General features: G+C 39.2%; 2 protein-coding genes across 2 annotated transcripts; one reads left to right on the forward strand and one right to left on the reverse strand.

Moving 5' to 3' along the window:
* Positions 1 to 293: 293 nt before the first annotated feature.
* LOC121378486 (protein FAM234B-like) lies at positions 294 to 27981 on the reverse strand. The gene is made up of 14 exons (XM_041506677.1): positions 27627 to 27981; positions 26085 to 26456; positions 21818 to 21964; positions 20180 to 20371; positions 19406 to 19560; positions 18738 to 18912; positions 17151 to 17301; positions 14078 to 14242; positions 13407 to 13500; positions 9556 to 9729; positions 8364 to 8418; positions 7633 to 7782; positions 4705 to 4806; positions 294 to 4120 (listed from the first exon to the last, which is right to left on the reverse strand). Exons 1-14 carry the CDS (start codon positions 27676 to 27678, stop codon positions 3822 to 3824), a joined length of 2283 nt encoding a protein of 760 aa, XP_041362611.1. The 5' UTR covers positions 27679 to 27981; the 3' UTR covers positions 294 to 3821.
* On the forward strand, positions 297 to 1839 carry LOC121378489. The gene is made up of 2 exons (XM_041506680.1): positions 297 to 1709; positions 1791 to 1839. Exons 1-2 carry the CDS (start codon positions 466 to 468, stop codon positions 1822 to 1824), a joined length of 1278 nt encoding a protein of 425 aa, XP_041362614.1. The 5' UTR covers positions 297 to 465; the 3' UTR covers positions 1825 to 1839.
* Positions 27982 to 27999: the final 18 nt, after the last annotated feature.

Raw genomic sequence — 27999 nt, forward strand, 5'->3', positions numbered from 1 at the left:
AACAAAACACTGAAGAAACATCACTTGTAAAGGGAGATTACTGTAAGATCGTTCATCTTTACTGTCACTAGTAGCAGTTGTCTCCCTTCTTTCACAGAATTAAGGTAATGTTTTATTGAACAACGCACAAAACACACTTTTATTTACGGTTATATGGCGGCAGACATATGGTTAAGGAACAGGCAGATATTGAGAGAGGAAACCCGCTGTTACCAGTTCATTGGCTACTCTTTTTTTTTATTAGCAGCAAAGAATATTTTATATGCACCATCATACAGAACAAACACAAATCATTCTTAGTACATTAATTTATCAAATCATTCTTAGTACATTAATTTATCAAATCATTTCTGCAAATTATTATTTATCAGGCGAATGTGCCAAATTAGTTTTTAGTATATAATTTCCAGGGAAACATTTTTCTCTGCTACACTTGAGAGACAACATTATTTCAGTCAGTCTGTGATGTGTAAAACCTCTACAGAGAAAGCAAACACATTTTTCTCTGCCACACTTGAGAGACAACATTATTTCAGTCAGTCTGTGATGTGTAAAACCTTTACAGAGAAAGCAAACACATTTTTCTCTGTCACACTTGAGAGACAACATTATTTCAGTCAGTCTGTGATGTGTAAAACCTCTACAGAGAAAGCAAACACATTTTTCTCTACCACACTTGAGAGACATTATTTCAGTCAGTCTGTGATGTGTAAAACCTCTACAGAGAAAGCAAACACATTTTTCTCTGCCACACTTGAGAGACAACATTATTTCAGTCAGTCTGTGATGTGTAAAACCTCTACAGAGAAAGCAAACACATTTTTCTCTGTCACACTTGAGAGACAACATTATTTCAGTCAGTCTGTGATGTGTAAAACCTCTACAGAGAAAGCAAACACATTTTTCTCTGCCACACTTGAGAGACAACATTATTTCAGTCAGTCTGTGATGTGTAAAACCTCTACAGAGAAAGCAAACACATTTTTCACTGCCACACTTGAGAGACAACATTATTTCAGTCAGTCTGTGATGTGTAAAACCTCTACAGAGAAATCAAACACATTTTTCTCTGCCACACTTGAGAGACAACATTATTTCAGTCAGTCTGTGATGTGTAAAACCTCTACAGAGAAAGCAAACACATTTTTCTCTGCCACACTTGAGAGACAACATTATTTCAGTCAGTCTGTGATGTGTAAAACCTCTACAGAGAAAGCAAACACATTTTTCTCTGCCACACTTGAGAGACAACATTATTTCAGTCAGTCTGTGATGTGTAAAACCTCTACAGAGAAATCAAACACATTTTTCTCTGCCACACTTGAGAGACAACATTATTTCAGTCAGTCTGTGATGTGTAAAACCTCTACAGAGAAAGCAAACACATTTTTCTCTGCCACACTTGAGAGACAACATTATTTCAGTCAGTCTGTGATGTGTAAAACCTCTACAGAGAAATCAAACACATTTTTCTCTGCCACACTTGAGAGACAACATTATTTCAGTCAGTCTGTGATGTGTAAAACCTCTACAGAGAAAGCAAACACATTTTTCTCTGCCACACTTGAGAGACAACATTATTTCAGTCAGTCTGTGATGTGTAAAACCTCTACAGAGAAAGCAAACACATTTTTCTCTGCCACACTTGAGAGACAACATTATTTCAGTCAGTCTGTGATGTGTAAAACCTCCACAGAGAAAGCAAACACATTTTTCTCTGCCACACTTGAGAGACAACATTATTTCAGTCAGTCTGTGATGTGTAAAACCTCCACAGAGAAAGCAAACACATTTTTCAACATCCAATACAAACACAAGCATTAGCAATGACAGTAATATCAAAAATACAACACGAAATCCCATCTAAAATAATTATGACTCTCCATATCAGGCACATGGTAGAAATAAAATTCTATAAATATAATAATAAAAACATTTCAAATGGGTATCTTGAATAAATAAAACTATATTTGTATGTTTGAGATTTTCTGGTGATATCAACAATTTTACAAATAAATAGAATGTATAAAAATATAATTTTATTATTAATTTTATTTATCATGACATACACACTGAATAATTTACTTATTAGCAACAATTAAATTTCAATATTGTTACACATTTGATGATAAGCTGATGGACTCCCATTTAAAATGGTTTAAATTGTTATTTCAAAAACAAAACTAGGAGTGAAAATATTACTCCTAATTGTTGACTATAAAAATTTCTACATGTAGTTGTTTAGTCAAAGTAATAGCATGTAGGTAGGTAAGTCTAATATTTTCATAAAAGTTATAAACATTGTAGTGAATGAGGTAAATAAATTAAAATTAAACAGTAAATATTGAAAATGAACATGATTATATTATTCCACTATAATCAAGTTCATTTTAATTTTACACATTTAATTATTAAGAACGTATGACATGCTACATAGATATTTCACATCTGAAGGCTGTTGCCATTATTTACTAAACAATTTGTGAATATCTGAATCTTTATTTGAAGAAACTTTGGTTTGGATTTCACAAGTCTGCAAAATGTAGGGTGGGGTTTTTTTTGTTATTGTATTCTGAGGTCAAATTACTGCAAAATTCAATAAACATTTTGTTTCAAGTAAGTAGACCATTGAAGAACAGGTGGGTGTGCCCAGGCTCCTTTAGCAACCCTCTTAAACTGCTACTGATTTCAAAGACATAGCTAAAAAATCTCATTTTAATGCGATAGTATGCAAGGCCAAGGAAATCTCCAACCATCGCACCAAACCAAACTATCAGTTGCACACTTCATACATACAGCAGCTATAGAACAGGGGCCAATTTGACCAAACATCATAAGTTCACGTCTGCATCTAGCAGTTATACTGGGCAATCGTTTACATGTGTATGGCATCTATTTCACACAGAAAATTACACCATTACGGAAGATGGAGCATTTTAAGGACAAAAGAAAATGAAATATGTGTACTTAAAACTATATTTGTTGTACTATGATAGCAATAAGAATTGTTTTAGTTGTAGATTTATGTCTACATGCAAAATTAGGCTTACAATGTTTTGTCAAACTGGGCTGAGGTCTGAATTCAATACTGATACATGTTGTCTGCTTAACCACAAGGGATTTCCACTATATTTGGTAAACTCCAACAACACATTGTTTAATCAGTGCCAAATCTCTTTATATGTTGTGACACTTCATCTTGTAAATGAGATACAAAATAATGTGTAAAAACTTGCTGACACCACATGAGCAGTAAGGATCTTTTATATGTACTGACAGTGACTGGACTAAATAACACAGTACAGTCACTGTATTATTTCCCATTAACCCTTGACACAAAATACCCAGTCAACCTTTGCTGGGACCTGGGTATAATTTTATAGACCACTACATGTACGTCCCAATAACCAATGACTCAAGATATCAAGTCCATCTTTGCTAGGACATTGGAATACAGTTTGTAGATCCATAGTTACCACACCAGTATTTCTCATTAGCCTTTGAAGATACTCCATCCATCTTTCCTGGGACGTTGTGGTAAATATCACAGACCCATAGTCACCATATTAGTATTTCTCATTGACCTATGAAAATACTCCATCCATCTTTCCTGGGACATTGTAGTAAATTTCATAGACCTATAGTCACCATATTAGTATTTCCCATTGACCTTTGAAGATACCCCGTCCATTTTTCCTGGGACATGGTAGTAAATGTCATAGACCCGTAGTGACCATATTAGTATTTCCCACTGAATTTTGCTCCAAGGTACCCAGTTCATCTTTGTTGGGATGTAGACCCATAGACCCATAGTCACCATGTTAATATTTCCCATTAACCTTTGCTCCAAGATATCTAGTCCATTTTTGCTGAGACATGGTAATAAATTTGATAGACGCATAGTGTTCTTTGACATCTATTTGTTTGCTGCTTGTCGTTGTCGTCACATTGAGACTGACAATGTCACTGTGTCTTAGTGCTTGTGACAGGTCTGTTTTAGAAACGACAACCCGGAACTGACCTCGCACGAAGCTGTATCGGGCATCGCGCACCACCGCCATCATCAGATTCAGACTGACGAGGTCCGGGTTTCCATCTCCATCAACGTCAGCTACAACGTCTACCAAAAAAAGAAAGGAATGTATGATTAACAACAACCTAATACACAGCTCAATAATCAGTTATAAGAGTCCACTTTAAGCATTGGTAGCTCCATTTTGATTAGTCATTTCAGTTGTACGAACACTTGTATTGTTTTTAACCTAAGCACCTGCTGTTAGTCTGTCTTTAGTCTTTTTATACCTTTCCATTTGCAAACAGCAACTGAGCAGTCTACTGATAATTGTAGTTGAGATATTTCAAATAATGAGAGTGGCTCCACACATCTAAACAACCAACATCAGCACAGATAACAAAGGTAAATGATGAAAGAAAGGAGAGTACAAACATAGTCACCACTTTCCATCTTTGGGCAGTGGCGTAGCGTGGGTTGCCAGTGCCTGGGGCATGGCAAGTATTGTGCCCCCTAAACCAGTGGACTGTTAGCACTCCCCGAGTCCCTTCCATCAGTTAAGAATTTGGCACCCGGGGGCGACTACCCAGATGGCCCCGCCCAGCCTACCCCACTGTCTTCGGGTGAGTATGAGGTGAGCAGAAGGAAGTGCTCACCTGCCATGGACATGCATGAAACTAACATTTATTTACCTGTGTTTTTCACAACTGGTTCAAATATTGTGCAGACATTTGCAGATTGTGTTACTGGGTCTAGCCGAATACAAGAAGTTTCATTCCTTGTAGCCTTCACACCTGTAAAATAGAAACCAACTTTATTGTTAAACTGAAATACATGTATACTCCATGATATTTAACAAAACAATATCAATAGTGAAATTAAAATATTTTAAGAAAAGAAATGTTACAATATTATATAGTTGTAGTTTACTGTTGTAATACATGTAATTACATTGCTTTACTTCACTGTTGTAGTTATACTGTTCTAATACTTTAATAAGTTTAATAAAACATGTAAATTGACTTAAATACAATGTACATATAAACATGTTTATTGTTCTTGTTAGTGGAATAATGCCTTTTCTTATCAAAGAACCTGTAAAATCACATTATTTGTTGACTGGACTAGTTAGGAAGAATCAGTATTGGAATGAGAAAATATCTGCGAGTGGCGAGACTAGTAATATAGTAATGTCTTTTAACTGAGCCAGTGTGTAATAGTGGCGAGACTAGTAATATAGTAATTCGAACTGAGCCAGTGTGTAATCTTTCAAGTGAGCAAGAATCAGTATTGGAATGAGAAAATATCTGCGAGTGGCGAGACTAGTAATATAGTAATTCGTCTTTTAACTGAGCCAGTGTGTAATCTCCAGAGTGGCGAGACTAGTAATATAGTAATTCGCCTTTCAACTGAGCCAGTGTGTAATCTGCGAGTGGCAAGACTAGTAATATAGTAATTCGCCTTTCAAGTGAGCCAGTGTGTAATCTGCGAGTGGCGAGACTAGTAATATAGTAATTCGCCTTTCAACTGAGCCAGTGTGTAATCTCCAGAGTGGCGAGACTAGTAATATAGTAATTCGCCTTTCAACTGAGCCAGTGTTTAATCTACAGAGTGGCGAGACTAGTAATACAGTAATTCACCTTTCAAGTGAGCCAGTGTGCAATCTACAGAGTGGTGAGACTAGTAATATAGTAATTCGCCTTTCAACTGAGCCAGTGTGTAATCTGCGAGTGGCGAGACTAGTAATATAGTAATTCGCCTTTCAACTGAGCCAGTGTGTAATCTGCGAGTGGCGAGACTAGTAATATAGTAATTCGCCTTTCAACTGAGCCAGTGTGTAATCTCCAGAGTGGCGAGACTAGTAATATAGTAATTCGCCTTTCAACTGAGCCAGTGTGTAATCTCCAGAGTGGCGAGACTAGTAATATAGTAATTCGCCTTTCAACTGAGCCAGTGTGTAATCTCCAGAGTGGCGAGACTAGTAATATAGTAATTCGCCTTTCAACTGAGCCAGTGTTTAATCTACAGAGTGGCGAGACTAGTAATATAGTAATTCGCCTTTCAACTGAGCCAGTGTGTAATCTGCGAGTGGCGAGACTAGTAATATAGTAATTCGCCTTTCAACTGAGCCAGTGTGTAATCTCCAGAGTGGCAAGACTAGTAATATAGTAATTCGCCTTTCAACTGAGCCAGTGTGTAATCTACAGAGTTTGGTGACCAGAGCCTTCTACATCACATTCCAATACCTAGGACCATCATGGATCACATTCTCTTTGGCTCGGATTTTCTTAGTTTTCTTGTTCTAATTGTTTTAAATGTCTTCCCACTGACTTTGAAAGAGTAGTTGGAGGACACCAAGTTAGTGTTTCTTGTTCTAATTGTTTTAAATGTCTTCCCACTGACATTGATAGAGTAAAGGAGGACACCAAGTTAGTGTTTCTTGTTCTAATTGTTTTAAATGTCTTCCCACTGACATTGATAGAGTAGTTGGAGGACACCAGGTTAGTGTTTCTTGTTCTAATTGTTTTAAATGTCTTCCCACTGACATTGATAGAGTAGTTGGAGGACACCAGGTTAGTGTTTCTTGTTCTAATTGTTTTAAATGTCTTCCCACTGACATTGAAAGAGTAGTTGGAGGACACCAGGTTAGTGTTTCTTGTTCTAATTGTTTTAAATGTCTTCCCACTGACATTGATAGAGTAAAGGAGGACACCAAGTTAGTGTTTCTTGTTCTAATTGTTTTAAATGTCTTCCCACTGACATTGATAGAGTAGTTGGAGGACACCAGGTTAGTGTTTCTTGTTCTAATTGTTTTAAATGTCTTCCCACTGACACTGAAAGAGTAGTTGGAGGACACCAGGTTAGTGTTTCTTGTTCTAATTGTTTTAAATGTCTTCCCACTGACATTGATAGAGTAAAGGAGGACACCAAGATAGTGTTTCTTGTTCTAATTGTTTTAAATGTCTTCCCACTGACACTGAAAGAGTAGTTGGAGGACACCAAGTTAGTGTTTCTTGTTCTACTTGTTTTAAATGTCTTCCCACTGACATTGATAGAGTAGTTGGAGGACACCAGGTTAGTGTTTCTTGTTCTAATTGTTTTAAATGTCTTCCCACTGACACTGAAAGAGTAGTTGGAGGACACCAAGTTAGTGTTTCTTGTTCTAATTGTTATAAATGTCTTCCCACTGACATTGAAAGAGTAGTTGGAGGACACCAGGTTAGTATTTCTTGTTCTAATTGTTTTAAATGTCTTCCCACTGACACTGAAAGAGTAGTTGGAGGACACCAAGTTAGTGTTTCTTGTTCTAATTGTTTTAAATGTCTTCCCACTGACACTGAAAGAGTAGTTGGAGGACACCAAGTTAGTGTTTCTTGTTCTAATTGTTATAAATGTCTTCCCACTAACACTGAAAGAGTAGTTGGAGGACACCAAGTTAGTGTTTCTTGTTCTAATTGTTTTAAATGTCTTCCCACTGACTTTGAAAGAGTAGTTGGAGGACACCAGGTTAGTGTTTCTTGTTCTAATTGTTTTAAATGTCTTCCCACTGACATTGATAGAGTAGTTGGAGGACACCAGGTTAGTTTTTCTCTACACTGTAATCCAAGTGAAATGCATACTGTAGTAGAACCGGTCTGCCTTGATGAGGACGATGCGAGGAGCATGTCTAACAGCACCGCCATCCACAGCGATCACCTCCTCATCTAGAGAGCCAGTGTCGTCACCACACAACACGTTGTCCGACCTATAGTCTGACTCGCGGTCAGAACCTGGCAGAAGAATGGAATGTTACTCAACTCCTATAACGTTAATTATACATAGCCAACAAGTATAAAATTAAATAAAATAAGTGCAATTTATTACATTAGAGTCTGTGTAACAAACCTACAGATCATGAGATATCAATTACTGGGAGAGGGTCTCATAAGCTGGATAACATGTCAGGGGCAGCATAGATGGTACGGCCGGTACGGCCATGGCCGTACCACTTTTGTGTGTGTGTGTGGTATATTTGCTATATCTGTGAAAATGTCTGTACAAGTAATTTGAAAGGTGAGTCTGGCAACCACGAGCCGTACCACTATTTTTTTACACTGTGCCGCCCCTGCATTTGCCCAATCCTTTTGTGTATGTGTCTGTCTGTCTCTCTGTGTGTGTTTGTGTGTGTGTGCGTGTGTGTTTGTGTGTGTGCGTGTGTGTATGTGTGCATGTGCATATTTGTGTGTGTGCATGTGTTTGTGTGCATGTGTGTGTGTGTGTGTGTGTGTGTAGGTTATCCAATAAAATGTTTCAATCAATGAAACCTTCACCTGATCCATTACAGAACAGTTCTATAAATTTAACCACTCACATAAATTACTCTCTGTATGTTTGCTTTCATCACCTCCAAAATGACGTTTATCAATCTGCAAGAAGACAAAATATTGTTAATGGCCTAACACAATTATTACATAAAGTAAGGTAATGAAACACTTTTTATCACAATGCACACCAATTTCTAGCATCCACATCACCAGCTTGTTTTTCATGATTAACTGTACAAGAATTGATTGTGGGATAGTGACATGTAAATGACGTATTTTTAATGATATAACAAAGCCATGTGTACGGCTTCTATTTTCCTAGAGGTGTAGGCTGGTGTTTGCCCGAATGAAACGAAAATGTGCAAATCTGAATAGCAACATTTATTCATATTAGCATTACTGCCAAACAGCTACATGTAGATAGGGTTGTAAACAAAACACTATGCATGTTTAACTAATTGCAACTAATTTTGCGGGTAGAATGATGGAAATACATGGTAAAAATATCTCTAGAATGTTTGCTCCCCCTCATCCCCCCCCATGCCTGTCTTGTATGCTTATAAGCCATGATACTGCCATGTTCACTTGAATGCATTGAACTCCATGTTCACTTGAATGCACTGAACTCCATGTTCACTTGAATGCATTGAACTCCATGCTCACTTGAATGTACTGAATTCCATGTTCACTTGAATGCACTGAACTCCATGTTCACTTGAATGTACTGAACTCCATGTTCACTTGAATAACTTACAGATGTTTTGACTGTTCTGAATAACTTATAGATGTTTTGGCTGTCCTGAATAACTTATAGATGTTTTAGCTGCCCTGAATAACTTACAGATGTTTTGGCTGTCCTGAATAACATACAGATGTTTTGGCTGTCCTGAATAACTTATAGATGTTTTGGCTGTAGTGAATAATTTAAAGATGTTTTGGCTGCCATGAATAACTTACAGATGTTTTGGCTATACTGAATAACTTACAGATATTTTGGCTGTACTGAATAACGTACAGATGTTTTGGCTATACTGAATAAGTTACAGATGTTTTGGCTGTACTGAATAACTTACAGATGTTTTGGCTGTACTGAATAACTTACAGATGTTTTGACTATACTGAATAACTTACAGATGTTTTGGCTGTCCTGAATAACTTACAGATCTTTTGGCTGTACTGAATAACTTACAGATGTTTTCGCAGTACTGAATAACTTTTAGATGTTTTGGCTGTACTTACATGGTGTGCTCTAGGATGTGATTTGACTCCAGAGCTGACCCGGCCCTTCATCTTGACAACAAACAGATCATTGTGGCTGTGTTTCTGACGTAACACAATGTCTGATGATGTGACGTATTTCATTGTGCGAGTCGACCAAATTGTTTTACCATCGACTCCACTGATAACCACAACCTGCATGGAAACAACAAATATTAATCCATCACAATTATATTGCTATAGTCATTATAAACTCTTTGCTCGGAAATAATATGTGAAGCAGACAATTTTTTAATATGCTCATCACTAAAAATTATTTAAACAATGTAGACAGGATGCAAAATACACAGACCTACCAGGACGAAACTGATAATCCAAGAGGGACTGATTTGTCGTGGTCACAGAAAACCAGACGGAATCACAGAATGAAATCCCCGATTTGTACAGATGTTTATTTTGTGGTATTATTTCTTTTTAACAAATACTTTTTATTTCATGCTCAAACACAGTTATAGCATTTTGGCAAGAATTTACCACTAGTAGTATGCTAGAAATGTTTTATTTAATAACGCACTCAACACATTGTATTTACAGTTATATGGCATCAGACATATTGTTAAGGACCACACAGATATTGAGAGAGGAAACTCGCTGTCGCCACTTCATGGGCTACTCTTTCGATTAGCAGTAAGGGATCTTTTATATGCACCATCCCACAGACAGGATAGTACATACCACGGCCTTATATATACCAGTTGTGGTGCACTGGCTGGATTGTATGCTGAAATGCAAAGAACTGGCATAAAGTTTATACACACATTTACTGTAGATATGGAACATGGCATGTGAGAATGTACCAAATACAAACATAGAGTGAAATGATGTTAACTTCAAATAAAGATGTAGGCTATGCATTTGGTTTTAGTGTTTATTACGTAACGGTTGATTTCCGGTACTGTCCAATTTGATATCTTCTTCTTTAAAAACAGATATGTGGTCATTTGTAATCCTAAATGAATCACATGACACATTCATACAAAAACAATTTACATTAAGAAAAACTTTGGGCATATCCAACAATCTGTATGGGAGAATTTCACGATATTTGCACAAAACCTAAAATTATCATTTGACAGTAAATGATAAAACAAATTTTAAAAATTGAAATTGACTAATGTGAAACAGAATTTTCCAAAATGTGAAAGAGAAAATCATCCCCTCTGTAACGAAGGTGAAGGTGACTGTGATTCACGTCCCTCCTACCTGTATGTGTTCAATTCTGGTGCGGCCCACATCACTGAAAATATTTATGTAATCCTTCAATAAAATCCAGAAAATGGTGTCATTATAGAAGAAAAATGGTTTTTGTTTTTTGGGGATTTGTAACAACAGCCCTCCTGTTACAGTCCTCCTGATACAGTCCTCCTGTTACAGTCCTCCTGTTACAGCCCTCCTGTTACAGTCCTCCTGTTACAGTCCTCCTGATACAGTCCTCCTGTTACAGTCCTCCTGATACAGTCCTCCTGATACAGCCCTCCTGTTACAGTCCTCTTGTACAGCCCTCCTGTTACAGTCCTCCTGTTACAGTCCTCCTGTTCCAGTCCTCTTGTACAGCCCTCCTGTTACAGCCCTCCTGTTACAGTCCTCTTGTACAGCCCTCCTGATACAGCCCTCCTGTTACAGTCCTCCTGTTACAGCCCTCCTGTTACAGCCCTCCTGATACAGCCCTCCTGATACAGCCCTCCTGTTACAGTCCTCCTGTTACAGCCCTCCTGATACAGCCCTCCTGTTACAGTCCTCCTGATACAGCCCTCCTGTTACAGTCCTCTTGTACAGCCCTCCTGTTACAGTCCTCCTGTTACAGTCCTCCTGTTCCAGTCCTCTTGTACAGCCCTCCTGTTACAGCCCTCCTGTTACAGCCCTCCTGTTACAGCCCTCCTGTTACAGTCCTCCTGTTACAGCCCTCTTGTACAGCCCTCCTGTTACAGCCCTCCTGTTACAGCCCTCCTGTACAGCCCTCCTGTACAGCCCTCCTGTTACAGCCCTCCTGTACAGCCCTCTTGTTACAGCCCTCTTGTACATCCCTCCTGTTACAGCCCTCCTGTTACAGCCCTCCTGTACAGCCCTCCTGTTACAACCCTCTTGTACAGCCCTCCTGTTACAGTCCTCCTGTTACAGCCCTCCTGTTACAGCCCTCGTGTACATCCCTCCTGTTACAGCCCTCCTGTTACAGCCCTCCTGTTACAGTCCTCCTGATACAGTCCTCCTGATACAGTCCTCCTGTTACAGTCCTCCTGATACAGTCCTCCTGATACAGCCCTCCTGTTACAGTCCTCCTGTTACAGTCCTCCTGATACAGTCCTCCTGATACAGCCCTCCTGTTACAGTCCTCTTGTACAGCCCTCCTGTTACAGTCCTCCTGTTACAGTCCTCCTGTTCCAGTCCTCTTGTACAGCCCTCCTGTTACAGCCCTCCTGTTACAGTCCTCTTGTACAGCCCTCCTGATACAGCCCTCCTGTTACAGTCCTCCTGTTACAGTCCTCCTGTTACAGCCCTCCTGTTACAGCCCTCCTGATACAGCCCTCCTGATACAGCCCTCCTGTTACAGCCCTCCTGTTACAGCCCTCCTGTTACAGTCCTCCTGTTACAGCCCTCCTGTTACAGTCCTCTTGTACAGCCCTCCTGTTACAGTCCTCCTGTTACAGTCCTCCTGTTCCAGTCCTCTTGTACAGCCCTCCTGTTACAGCCCTCCTGTTACAGCCCTCCTGTTACAGTCCTCCTGTTACAGCCCTCTTGTACAGCCCTCCTGTTACAGCCCTCCTGTTACAGCCCTCCTGTACAGCCCTCCTGTACAGCCCTCCTGTTACAGCCCTCCTGTACAGCCCTCTTGTTACAGCCCTCCTGTTACAGCCCTCCTGTTACAGCCCTCTTGTACAGCCCTCCTGTTACAGCCCTCCTGTTACAGCCCTCTTGTACAGCCCTCCTGTTACAACCCTCTTGTACAGCCCTCCTGTTACAGTCCTCCTGTTACAGCCCTCCTGTTACAGCCCTCTTGTACATCCCTCCTGTTACAGCCCTCCTGTTACAGCCCTCCTGTTACAGCCCTCCTGTTACAGCCCTCCTGTTACAGCCCTCCTGTACAACCCTCCTGTACAGCCCTCCTGTTACAGCCCTCCTGTACAGCCCTCTTGTTACAGCCCTCCTGTTACAGCCCTCTTGTACATCCCTCCTGTTACAGCCCTCCTGTTACAGCCCTCTTGTACAGCCCTCCTGTTACAACCCTCTTGTACAGCCCTCCTGTTACAGTTCTCCTGTTACAGCCCTCCTGTTACAGCCCTCTTGTACAGCCCTCCTGTTACAACCCTCTTGTACAGCCCTCCTGTTACAGCCCTCATGTTACAGCCCTCCTGTTACAGCCCTCTTGTACAGCCCTCCTGTTACAGCCCTCCTGTTACAGCCCTCCTGTACAGCCCTCCTGTACAGCCCTCCTGTTACAGCCCTCCTGTACAGCCCTCCTGTTACAGCCCTCTTGTACATCCCTCCTGTTACAGCCCTCCTGTACAGCCCTCCTGTACAGCCCTCCTGTTACAGCCCTCCTGTACAGCCCTCCTGTTACAGCCCTCTTGTACATCCCTCCTGTTACAGCCCTCCTGTTACAGCCCTCTTGTACAGCCCTCCTGTTACAACCCTCTTGTACAGCCCTCCTGTTACAGTCCTCCTGTTACAGCCCTCCTGTTACAGCCCTCTTGTACAGCCCTCCTGTTACAACCCTCTTGTACAGCCCTCCTGTACAGCCCTCCTGTTACAGCCCTGAATAATAAAACTACACCTGAGATTTGACTTTTAAAGACAGATGAAATCAGTTTACTCACCAGAGAGAAGTCATAATCGGGCCACACCCCTGCATTCCAGTGCATCATGAAGTCAATGACATCATCATCATCAAAATATCCTGGAGCTGGAGAACTGAAGAAAATAAAACACACCCCCACACTATAAAAATATCCCCACAGACAGGACCGTACATACGACTGACTTTGATATACAAGATGTTTATAAATGTATATATGTTTATGATGATTTATATTTAAACATGTTAAAGTAAGATCATGTTTAAAAACAAGAAAAACAGGCTGTGTGTTTACTGTGTTAATTTGAGGGGAACAAACAGATCTCAACGTCTTGTACAGCTAAAAGGAAGGAAATGGTTTATTTAACGACAAACTCAACACATTATATTTACGGTTATATGACATTGGACATATGGTTAAGACCACACAGATATTGAGGGAGGAAACCTGTTGTTGCCACTTCGTGGGCTACTCTTTTCGATTAGCAGAAAGGGATCTATTATATATGCACCATCCCTTAGACAGAATAGCACATACCACGGCCTTTGATTGGTGCACTGGCTGGAGCATGAAATAGCCCAAATGGGCCCACTATACAGCTAAAAAATTCAGAAAAATCCCTTTAATGTAAATCACACAATAACATTTTCTATCTCATCCTTATTGAATTATAAGCCAGTGAACATGCACACCTGTAAGATTCCATACCAGGGAACGAAGCTGTCCACACTGGGTCGAGAGTCTTTCCGTCAAACAGGATCATCTTCCCCTCGAACGATGTCATCAGTATGTCATCAACGCCATCCCCTGTCACGTCAACCAGCTCAGGGGGGATCATGATCCCCTTCTCCTGGCCCCTGAAAACACAAAACACTTCATGATCCCCTTCTCCTGGCCCCTGAAAACACAAAACACTTCATAATCCCCTTCTCCTGGCCCTGAAAACACAAAACACTTCATGATCCCCTTCTCCTGGCCTCTGAAAACACAAAACACTTCATGATCCCCTTCTCCTGGCCTCTGAAAACACAAAACACTTCATGATCCCCTTCTCCTGGCCCCTGAAAACACAAAACACTTCATGATCCCCTTCTCCTGGCTCCTGAAAACACAAAACACTTCATGATCCTTTTCCTGGCTCCTGAAAACACAAAACACTTCATGATCCCCTTCTCCTGGCCTCTGAAAACACAAAACACTTCATGATCCCCTTCTCCTGGCTCCTGAAAACACAAAACACTTCATGATCCTTTTCCTGGCTCCTGAAAACACAAAACACTTCATGATCCCCTTCTCCTGGCCCCTGAAAACACAAAACACTTCATGATCCCCTTCTCCTGGCCCCTGAAAACACAAAACACTTCATGATCCCCTTCTCCTGGCCCCTGAAAACACAAAACACTTCATGATCCCCTTCTCCCGGCCCCTGAAAACACAAAACACTACATCATCCCCTTCTCCCGGCCCCTAAAAACACAAAACACTACATGATCCCCTTCTCCTGGCCCCTAAAAACACAAAACACTTCATGATCCCCTTCTCCCAGCCCCTGAAAACACAAAACACTACATAATCCCCTTCTCCTGGCCCCTGAAAACACAAAACACTACATAATCCCCTTCTCCCAGCCCCTGAAAACACAAAAACTTCATAATCCCCTTCTCCTGGCCCCTAAAAACACAAAACACTACATAATCCCCTTCTCCTGGCCCCTGAAAACACAAAACACTTCATAATCCCCTTCTCCTGGCCCCTGAAAACACACAACACTTCATGATCCCCTTCTCCTGGCTCCTGAAAACACAAAACACTTCATAATCCCCTTCTCCTGGCCCCTGAAAACACAAAACACTTCATAATCCCCTTCTTCTGGCCCCTGGAAATGCAAAACACTACATAATCCCCTTCTGGCCCCTAAAAACACAAAACACTACATAATCCCCTTCTCCTGGCCCCTAAAAACACAAAACACTTCATGATCCCCTTCTCCCAGCCCCTGAAAACACAAAACACTTCATGATCCCCTTCTCCTGGCCCCTGAAAACACAAAACACTACATAATCCCCTTCTCCTGGCCCCTAAAAACACAACACTTCATGATCCCTTCTCCTGGCCCCTAAAAACACAAAACACTTCATGATCCCCTTCTCCTGGCCCCTGAAAACACAAAACACTACATAATCCCCTTCTGGCCCCTAAAAACACAAAACACTACATAATCCCATTCTCCTGGCCCCTAAAAACACAAAACACTTCATGATCCCCTTCTCCTGGCCCCTAAAAACACAACACTTCATGATCCCCTTCTCCTGGCCCCTAAAAACACAAAACACTTCATGATCCCCTTCTCCTGGCCCCTAAAAACACAAAACACTTCATGATCCCCTTCTCCTGGCCCCTAAAAACACAAAACACTTCATAATCCCCTTCTACCGGCCTCTGAAAACACAAAACACTACATGATCCCATTCTCCCGAGCCCTGAATAGTTTCATATTTATACCATATGAATGAAATAGTTTCATATTTATACACTATAAGTATAAAATAGTTTCATATTTATACAATATAAATGAAATAGTTTCATATTTATACACTAAGTATAAAATAGTTTCACATTTATACAATATGAATAAAATAGTTTCATATTTATTCACAAAGTTTGATCTAGTTTTATATTCATACACTAAGTATGGTCTAGTTTTATATTCATACACTACATGTAAGTACGGTCTAGTTTTATATTCATACACTAAGTATGGTCTAGTTTTATATTCATACACTACATGTAAGTACGGTCTAGTTTTATATTCATACACTAAGTATGGTCTAGTTTTATATTCATACACTACATGTAAGTACGGTCTAGTTTTATATTCATACACTAAGTATGGTCTAGTTTTATATTCATACACTAAGTATGGTCTAGTTTTATATTCATACACTAAGTATGGTCTAGTTTTATATTCATACACTAAGTATGGTCTAGTTTTATATTCATACACTACATGTAAGTACGGTCTAGTTTTATATTCATACACTAAGTATGGTCTAGTTTTATATTCATACACTACATGTAAGTACGGTCTAGTTTTATATTCATACACTAAGTATGGTCTAGTTTTATATTCATACACTACATGTAAGTACGGTCTAGTTTTATATTCATACACTACATGTAAGTACGGTCTAGTTTTATATTCATACACTAAGTATGGTCTAGTTTTATATTCATACACTACATGTAAGTACGGTCTAGTTTTATATTCATACACTAAGTATGGTCTAGTTTTATATTCATACACTAAGTATGGTCTAGTTTTATATTCATACACTAAGTATGGTCTAGTTTTATATTCATACACTACATGTAAGTACGGTCTAGTTTTATATTCATACACTAAGTACGGTCTAGTTTTATATTCATACACTAAGTATGGTCTAGTTTTATATTCATACACTAAGTATGGTCTAGTTTTATATTCGTACACTAAGTATGGTCTAGTTTTATATTCATACACTAAGTATGGTCTAGTTTTATATTTCTACACTAAGTATGGTCTAGTTTGCTTGACTGGTTCTCGTCCTGTCACATTCATTTATCATAAATACTAAAACCAGTCTAGGACTGTCATCAAAATACACACAACAAATCTCCATTGCTGCCTGTCATATTATTTTTACTTCTAAATTTACTTGCATTCAAAATCTGGTGGATATAAACCAAGTCGATATTATTTCTATAAATCATTTAGTGTGACTGTACCTATAGATTGTGATGATGTCCCCAGGCCCGCGCGGGATGCTGGACCACCATGAGTCAGCAGTGCGGTTCTCTATACCAGGAACGGGCTTCCATGTTGAATATCCCATGATGTGTTGGTACAGATCAGCATACGACACGGCCATGAAATCACCTGGAAGAAAACTCATAGAAATCAGCTTACTTTGAATAAAGTGTTCTACAGTTATACCCAATGAGAGAGAGAGAAAGAGAGAGACAGAGAGAGACAGAGACAGAGACAGATAGAAAGAGAGAGATAGTCACAGAGAAAGATAGACACAGAGAGAGAGAGTCAGAGAGAGAGAGAGAAACAGAGAGAGAGAGAGAGAGAGAGAGAGAGAGAGAGAGAGAGAGAGAGAGAGAGAGAGAGACAGACAGACAGAGAGAGAGAGAGAGAGAGACAGAGAGAGACAGAGAGAGACAGAGAGAGGGAGGGAGGGAGGGACGGACAGTTTCTTGATTGTAATATTAGTCTCAGAATATTCAATGTGTTTTTCATCAAACTACATGTATAATGCTTGTATTTTCTCAAACTTCATTATCTTTCCTAATATATATCTTTCCATATCTACCAAATTAAATGATTGGAACAGACAGGCTGATTGTGGACTAATAACTGAACCTGACCTTAATCCAACTTATAACTCACCTAGACCTGGACCATACCCTGGATAGCAATTAAATAACCAGCCTTAACCTTAATGTGACATAACTGTGTGACCTTATGTGACATATTCAAATACCGACAAGACATGTCTGGTGTGACCTAGACCTTGACCTCAATGTGACATATTTGAGACGGTTTCTTCCCCACTTCCGAACAGGACGAACTGTGACCCGTTGGTGTGACCTATTCATACATATTTGGGAAGGTTTCTAAGTACCCATCTGGTGTCTAGACCTTTATGACATACCTGGGACGGTTTTTCCCCCATAACAGGATGAACTGTGACCCATCTGGTGTGACCCAGACCTTGACCTCAATGTGATCTGGGAGTTTTCCCCCATTCATACACTGGTGTGAAGTACCTCAATGGTCTAGTTTTATTCTGATTCATACAGACTTGACCTCAATATGATACCTGGGACGGTTTCTCCCCCACTTCTGAACTGTCTAGTTTAGACCTTGACCTCAATGTGATGTACTAGATGGTTTCTCCCCCACTTCGGAGGATGGGATGTAGCCCAGTGGTAAAGTTTTATATGGTCATTTAGGACTAAGTATGGTGGGCTCATTGGGCTATTTATCGTGCCAGCCAGTGCTCAACAACTGGTGTAACAACAGCCATGATATGTACTATCCTCTCTGTGGGATAGTGCAAATAAAAGATCCCTTGCTGCTAATCGAAAAGAGTAGCCCATGAAGTGGAGACAGCAGGTTTACTCTATATCTGTGTGGTCCTTAACCATATGTCTGATGCCATACAACCAGAAATAAAATGTGTTGAGTGCGTCATTAAATAAAACATTTCCTTTCTTTCATTTTTATCTCGGTTACTCAGCACTTCCGAACAAGACAAACTGTAATCCATCTGGTGTGACCTAGACCTTGACCTCAATGTGACATACCTGGGACAGTTTCTCCCCCACTTCCGAACAGGACGAAGTGTGACCCATCTGGCGCTCTGTACTCCACAGGACTCATGTACGTCTCTTTGTTTTGTGGCATTGGCAAGAAGTGACCCATTGGCTTCCCAGTTGCTCCTGACAACAGAATTAACCGTCCTGCTATACGGTGGTGGTTCTGGAGTAGAGATATGAGAATGTAAGTGTCAACAAACACAAGGTTTTATTTAATGTCATTTATTTAACCCTCAACTCAGTCACTGGCAAAGTCAGAAGCAGTTCCCTCCCCATCCCCCCAAAAAAACATTCCTGCAAAAATAATAGAAACTAAAAGAAAATCGTCTTCTTGGTTTTAAGCATGTAACCTCCCACAATTGGCTGCAAAATGGTATTTCAGAGTCTCTAAATTTCAAAATTGTCTGGAAGCATGACCCTGGATTCCTTAGTGTCTTGCACCTTCCATGCTCATTTGTTCCAAGAATTAATCTACCCCCACCCCCCCACCAAAAGAAATCCTAGCTACGGCCCTGCATATAGATATTACTAAGGTGGTCAGATTGTGTTGTATTTATAAGTTCTGTGTTATGTTATTTCCCATCAGGATGAGATGTATTTCAGAGGAAGACAGACAGCCTGAGGTGGGGGTGGTGGTGCTGGGTCTGTGTTATTACCGCTGGTGCTGCATACGGGTAACCACCGTGAGACACGAGAACTTCAGCCACACCATCACCATCAAAGTCTAACATCGTCAGTGCCTGGAACGTGTTCCACGTGCGGTTGAAGTGATCCGTCTCGGTCTCCACAGCAACAGACCACAGAGATTTTCCTTGGAAATTGTAAAAAGAAAAATAGTCATAAATGGTCACAATGATTTTGTAAAAACAATATATAGAAATTTAAAATGAATAAATTATAATCACAAACTTCCTAGCGTTATATGATTTACGCCATTCTGACTGGATGATGTCACTGAAAACAGTGAATGTTATCCTTTGATAAACCTCAGACTGCTTCATATGGGATGTGATTACATAAATTGTTTGACATTTTTGTGAATTTATCGATATATAACAGTCACAAATTTAGAATAAAATTGCTTTGCTAAGCTACATGCTTTCATACAATTAGTGACTGTTTGATAAATTCACACAAAAATTACAAACAATTCTTACATAAGAAAATAAGAAAATTGTTTTAAAAAAAATAAACCTTCATTTTATGGAGTATATATATATATATAGGAATCATTATGTATGATTCTCAGATTTCAAACCAGATTTTATGCACGAAATTAAAAGCAGTTCTAGAAATTAGTATCAAAATATTAAAACAGACTTCAAGTGCAATGTGTAAGACAAACTTTAATGAGGATTATTAATAAAAACCAAAGGTTTATGTCAGTGTATTGTTTATTGCCCATGTATGTGTATTAAAGGTAAAAACACCTGTTCGGATGTCAACAGCCTGCGTTGTCCCGTGTCTCCCGGTAACAATGCAGTCAGGTTGGCCATCTTGGTTTACATCAATCTCATTGCATTTGACAAACAGGACCCCTGAATGAGTTGGACTCCTCCAGAGTTCCTTTCCATCGTAGCCTCGTAGAGCAATCAGAAGACCAACACATGGGGCGGAAAGGTCTACAAAAAATACAAATAATAATAAAATAAAAAAGCAAAGCAAATCATCACAAATTAAGAGAGCCAACTTTTTAAAAACATTAATATATTATGGTGTTCATAACTATTCCTAAAAATCAGCACACTTCTCTTTATCACCCAGAATTTCATTTTCCTTTGTTTTAGTTTTTTTTACTTTTCAATGTATATTGTCCACAAGAAAACATATACAGCTAGTTGAAACCAACAGTTTATTGTTTGGCCTATTGATGTAAATACTTAAGGTGTGTTCGTAGTTGTTAGAATGTCTGCAGAAGCTAAATTAACACAGTGTCTTGATGGGGGCAGGAAGTAGCCCAGTGGTAGAGTGCTCGCCTGATGTCAGTCTGGGATCAATTTCTGTTGGTGGACCCACTGGGCTATTTCTCTATTTCATCCAGTGCACCTCAACTGTGGTTGTGGTATGTGCTATCCTGCCTGTGGAATGGTGCATATAAAGGATCCCTAACAACTAATGGGAAAATGTTGCAGGTTTCCTCTCTGAGACTATATCAGAATTACCATGCAGTCGGGCTGAAAAACCCCTTGATATATGAGTACATGTATTAGTTTCAATGAGAGTGTCTTTTGACTGGATGTGATGCATTCGTCTCAAAATGCATGAGGCCACCCAGAAAGAAATAATCATTCCTGGTGTATATGCCCAAAAAGCAAGCTGCAGACGCATCAAACGCAACTATCGGACCACTGTGTCCACACTCACAGTAACTTCCAGTTTATACGAGTCTTTACTGTAAATGCTATTTTGTATGTAGTTTGGAGAAAAGGTGTGCACCCCAGCATCCTCCACATGAATCTAGGCCTACTAGATATGACCATTTGGTGAGCACTAGAATTGTGAGGATACTGACAAAATACTGCTTAAAATATCATCCTGATGAATCGTCACAATTTGTGACAATGTAGAACACTTCACTTGATTACAAACAATTAACATAAATTACTCATCTCCATATTAAATTAGAAAATGATGGATTGTGGGATGCTGAATGAATTTGTAGGTGGTTATACACCTAGAATGAAATTTTACATCACTAGGTAAGAAAACATTAGTGTTATGTCTGGTGAAACTAACTTTAGACAAAAATACAGACGCTAGTACCTCTAACATACTGGTAATATTTACACAACACTTCAGGTTTCTTCACTATAAGAATGACTCACTGTCTTTTCTATTTTTTGTCCCAGCCAGTGCACCACAACAAGAATATCAAAGGCTGTGGTATATGCTGTCCTGTCTGTGCATATAAAAGATCCCTTGCTACTAATGGAAAAATGTAGCGGGTTTCCTATTTAAGACTATATGTCAAAATTACCAAATGTTTAACATCTAATAGCCAATGATTAATAAATCAATATGCTCTAGTGGTATCATTAAACAAAACAAACTTGTAAATTTTTACTCACTGTGTTCAGCACAAAATTCATCAATGCGGCCATATTTCTTGGTGAGTTCATCCCCAGACAAAGTGAGAGCTGGATTCGATATCCCGATGAGAATATCATCCAGACCGTCACCGTCAGCATCTACAGTCTGAACACTCGACTCTGACGCTGTCAAAAATATCATTTATAAATTTATAACATTGTAAATAGTATGAAAATAGTAATTTATAACATCTACAGTCTGAACACTCGACTCTGACGCTGTCAAAAATAATTTATAACATACTAAATAATATGAAAATAGTAATTTGTAAGAAAGAAACTAAAATAACTAATACATTTTGTTTTTATCTTTTACATTACTTACATCTTCTAATATTCCACATATGCAGATCAAAGTGTATATAATGAACACACTAGACATAACAGGCCAAATTTACGCAGCAGTGAGCTCGGTGGTCTAGTGAATAAACTGCTGAACAATCAAGCTGATGACAGTGGTTCCAATCCAGTCAAAGCTAGCTCACACTTCCATTCATCTTTCTCATCTATCATCCTCTGCCTAACATTTTTATTATCTTAATATAAAAAACTTTCCAATTGCTCCTGCGATTTCAATCTGTTTCGACGCTTTCTGTTAGTTTCCTCCAGTTCTGTCTTCTGAGCTGTCCACAACATCGTAAATATAACTTGTATTACATTGTTCAAACATTAAGACCTTGGATCCATGCTCGTCAAATCATATAGCAATAATTAAAAAACAATAATTACAAAATGAATACTTATACTTAAAATAACATCATACATTCAACTATTACATACATTATATCTGTTTTATTAAAGGCTGTGATATGTGCTATCCTGTCATAGGATACCAGGGCAATGTTCTGTACCCAATAATGATTTAACCCATTCCTGCCCTGTCACAATCATTTAATATGATTCACCAACACCACATGCTAGCTAGCATTTACTAGCACTGCAGTATTAACATCAGTTGAATATGGGTGTAGGGGGGAGGGTGTACAGTAAAATATGGCAGGATCTAGAGTAGTAAACTTTAAAAGGCAGGGCCCTGTTCCACAAAGTGATCTTAGCACTGTCATCCGTATAGGTGACCCATCCGTATAGGTGACCCATCCATATAGGTGACCCATCTGTATAGGTGACCCATCCGTATAGGTGACCCATCCTTCCAGATGTTATGCTCATGAATGCTTGAGGAATTCCTAGTGGACATCTCCGGATTTATCAACAACCATCAACCAACCAACATCTCTACACGATACGTTTTCACCAACACTCTGGACGGCGACTGGCGGGCTCTACACCATCATTATTCATCCTTTCCCCATCATTCCCACCCTTCCTTCCCTATATCATCATCATAATAAATAAAGCCCTTACTTGCCGTATGGATAACTTGGGGGTGGTCGGGATGGGGGGTGCCGTGGTAGGGTGCTTTTGGGTGCGGTAGGGCGTAGGCAGTTTCGACCGGTAGATTACCTGCTAGGAGGTCTCCCTTCCCCGGCACTTCCATCCCATGGAAATCCGGACCAGCTAACCGGGGCCTACCCGCTTGTTTGACCGTTAACCGGATTGGGCGCGATGCCCCCCCCCCCCCCCCCCCCCCCCCCCTTTGCGAATCCCTAGCCTCCAGGTCTCTTAGTTAGTAAATAACATATTATATGTTTATAGTTTGGTAAATATATTTGTAATATTATTTAATTACTTTTGGCAAGCCCGGCTGAAAATGGCACCAACTAAAGTAATTTGTAAATTACATAACCTATATCCTACTTAATATTAAATGTTATTTTTTATTTTTTCTGGTGCATTCTAAAACTCTTTTCTTTTCTTTTTTTGCTATAATAAGTTAATCTTCTTTTTTAATTTTAGAACATTTGGTCTTACCAAAAAAAGAAATTAATTCCCCCCATCATCTCAACTGCCCCCCTTCCCCTACCCCCCCCCCCCCCCCCCCCCCCTTCCTGCCACGGAACCGTCCACTGGCGAGGTCAGAGGCCGAATCCGTGGTAGGCGTGCCTGAACCTTTTTGCATAGGGGCACGTAAATAGAGTTCCCATTCCCATCTTAGCACTAAGATCATAAGGTAAATCTACAATTAAGGTGATCTTAGCAGTATGATCATACGGTAACTCTGCAATTAAGGTGATCTTAGCACTATGATCATAAGGTAAATCTACAATTAAGGTGATCTTAGCACTATGATCATACGGTAACTCTGCAATTAAGGTGATCTTAGCACTATGATCATAAGGTAGTTCTGCAATTAGGGTGATCTTAGCACTATGATCATAAGGTAAACCTACAATTAAGGTGATCTTAGCACTATGATCATACGATAACTCTGCAATTAAGGTGATCTTAGCACTATGATCATAAGGTAGCTCTACAATTAAGGTGATCTTAGCACTATGATCATAAGGTAAATCTACAATTAAGGTGATCTTAGCACTATGATCATACGGTAACTCTGCAATTAAGGTGGTCTTAGCACTATGATCATACGGTAAATCTACAATTAAGGTGATCTTAGCACTATGATCATAAGGTAAATCTACAATTAAGGTGATCTTAGCACTATGATCATACGGTAGCTCTACAATTAAGGTGATCTTAGCACTATGATCATACGGTAACTCTGCAATTAAGGTGATCTTAGCACTATGATCATAAGGTAAATCTACAATTAAGGTGATCTTAGCACTATGATCATAAGGTAAATCTACAATTAAGGTGAAATTAGCACTATGATCATACGGTAACTCTGCAATTAAGGTGATCTTAGCACTATGATCATAAGGTAAATCTACAATTAAGGTGATCTTAGCACTATGATTATAAGGTAAATCTACAATTAAGGTGATCTTAGCACTATGATCATAAGGTAGCTCTACAATTAAGGTGATCTTAGCACTATGATCATAAGGTAAATCTACAATTAAGGTGATCTTAACACTATGATCATAAGGTAGCTCTGCAATTAAAATTTGTTTAAAATTAAAGAAAAACACTCCTAATTATATGTTGTATGGAGAAACAGGTAAAATGCCGATTCGTTTACAAATATATAAAAGGATAATATCATATTGGTGTAAAATTATTTTGGATAAGGATAATAAATTAATCTCTATTTTATATAAGAATTTATTATATAAATATTGTAACGGATATATTTCTCCTTGGTTAGATAATGTTAAACGTATTTTAGATAATTGTGGGCTGAGTTTTGTGTGGCAACAACAAGGTTTCTCAAGTAAGGGATGGTTGATATCTTTAATAGAAACAAGACTTAAAGATCAATTTCGCCAAGAATGGAATAGTAATAAGTTAAATACCTCAAAAGGTAAAATTTATAATTGTATTAAACCAGAATTTAATCAAGAATTTTACATATTTCTGCCAAAAACTGTATCACTTCCGTTGCTTTCGAACTGGTAACCACTTATTACCTGTAGAATGAGGTCGTTGGAGTAACATCCCTTACTTGGAAAGATATTGTACATTATGCCAGAATGAGTGTGTAGGAGATGAATATCATGCTTTGTTTGAATGTCCTGCATTTTTGACAGAAAGAAAATTATTTTTAAAAAAAGAATTTATAACACAACCAAACTTCTATAAGTTTTCTATGTTGTTGCAAGAGAAACGGCTGTCAAGATTACGAAAACTTAGTAAATTTGTTAGTCTTATAATGACAAAATTTAGAGATTAACAGTAATTAAGTTTATTATTTGTAGCAGTATATATTATATGTATGTACAGTATGTTATACATGTATATTGCCACCATCCACCTTGGCACATGTACCACCGTTGGTGGTCTTTATGTGAATAAAGAAGTTGAAGTTGAAGTTGAATTAAGGTGATCTTAGCACTAAGATCATAAGGTAAATCTGCAATTAAGGTGATCTTAGCACTAAGATCATAAGGTAAATCTGCAATTAAGGTGATCTTAGGACTATCAGGTCACTCACAATTTTTCCCAAGGCTGCTATAACCGTAATAATTAGCATCCTAAAACCTGCATAAATTTACCTCAAATAACCCAGTATGCTGGTGGAAGACCTTTGGTAAGTTTGGTTGCTGTGTCTGGATACCAGATCTTTGGTAGGTCTGGTTGCTGTGCCTGGATACCAGGGCTCAAAGTGGTAAGAATTTTGTTTCAGACAATTTTGACATACCGGTATTTAGAGTATTTCCTTATTTGTTGGCTGATTTGGCAATGGACAAGGTGAGGCCTGGATACTTGGATGGACACTTACCTGAATTATCAAACACCACTGACCAATCCTGACTGTTTGTCTGACTGTCTGGCTCATGTGACAGCGTCACCATGACAACACCAGCAGTAACAACAACAACACACAGCACTACAACAACAGCCGAGAGAAGAAGACATCTCTTTCTGTCTCTGTCGCGACCTTCACCCTGGTACTCATCTTGCTTGCTGTGTTTGAATCGACTCTTTGTAAGAAGTTCCAGCTCGATGTCATCACACCTGTCTCCCTTTTCACGTGAATGGACTGACCCATCGCTGGGAGTTACCTCGAGGAAATCCTCATCCTCATCGTCACCATCACTTGCTGCTGTCTGCAGTAGCGGTTGATACATGATGTTGTTGCTGCCAGGCATTACTGGGGGAAGAAAATAACACCTAAAAACATCAGGAAATTTAAAGGGGCATTATCACAGTTGCAAACGACCAAACATTAATCAATCCCACACACAATCATTGGTGTAAGAAGCAAGGGGTATGGGGCAGAGGGGCACAGACCCCCCCCCCCCAAATCTGAAGCTAGAGGGCCATAGTATGCTTTCATCACAAATATTCTAAATTGCTTCCCTAACAATCCTTTATAAGCAGAAAACAAATCTATGTGGTATTAAAGCACTCGCTTGATACAGATTGATCCTGTTGGTGGGTCCCTGTCAGTCGCTGTCGGTGTCAGTGCACCATGACTGGTGTATCACAGGCAGTGGTATGTGCCATCCTGTCAGTGGGATGGTGCATATAAAAGATCCCTCGCTACTAATGGAAAAATGTAGCGGGTTTCCTCTCTAAGATTAGATGTTAAAATTACCAAATGTTAGACATCCAATAGCTGATGATTAATAAATCAATGTGCTCTAGTGGTGTTGTTAAACAAAAACAAACTTCTGCCATCAAAACAGCAGCCAGGGCAGAGTTCAGACAGACCAAGCAGAAAAACAGAAATGCAGTTTGAGTGCTCCCCCACATGTAGAAGCCCCCCAATATAAAATCCTGGCTACGCCAATATCGCATTGCTTTAAACATTTGCTATAATTTATTTGCTATAATTCGTTGATACAAACAGTGATTGTGGAATAGAAAGTAGGACACGTACAATATTCTGAAGTTGATGCTCATCCAACCAAGTGGTTATGTCTCACCCATGAAAAATAAACACATTCATTTTAATATTCATCTGTTTGCAGTCAATGAACCCCTGTACCCTGTGGATCAGCACTAGATACTATATGCACAATACACAAATAACATCTTCTAAAAGACATTACAAACTTCTGTGCATTATCCTACATTATACAACAGAATGATTTTATAAAGCATGCTTTTCGTAATGCAGGTGTTTCAGCATTGTAAATGTATGCAGTCACATGTAAATGCACAAAAGATTAAAGCAGGTTTCGTAAATTTGAACCAATATGTTTAATCTATACATTTCTCCATATTGTTATCCACATAACACACCATGCTGTACATAATGTTCACTGTACAAAACACATATATACTAGCTGTAAAAACCTGTAAATGATTCACCTACCTCTGCTAGAGTTATCCAGATATAAAGTTGTTTTGATAACTCTCTCCACCATTGCCTGTGTCTTGAATAATTATAAGCTGTAATATAAAGTCGAGCTCTGTGACAGTCAACCAGTCCATGAAGTACAAACACTTCACTCACCGACTCCAGGTTTAGTTTAGTGTCAGGTTTCAACACTACAGTATACAATATACAATATACCTGTACCTGGCTGTTAAAAACACTTCCTCAATCCAGTTTCATAGCCAGCTTTAAAACATACACAAACAGATCACACCAGGATATATATCACAGCCTGAAAAGAATCGGGTATCTAACTGTTAAACGTTGTTTTGTTTAATGACACCATTAGAGCACATTGATTTATTAATCA

The sequence above is a fragment of the Gigantopelta aegis genome, chromosome 8, assembly GCF_016097555.1.
Source record: "Gigantopelta aegis isolate Gae_Host chromosome 8, Gae_host_genome, whole genome shotgun sequence".
NCBI lineage: Eukaryota > Metazoa > Mollusca > Gastropoda > Neomphalida > Peltospiridae > Gigantopelta > Gigantopelta aegis.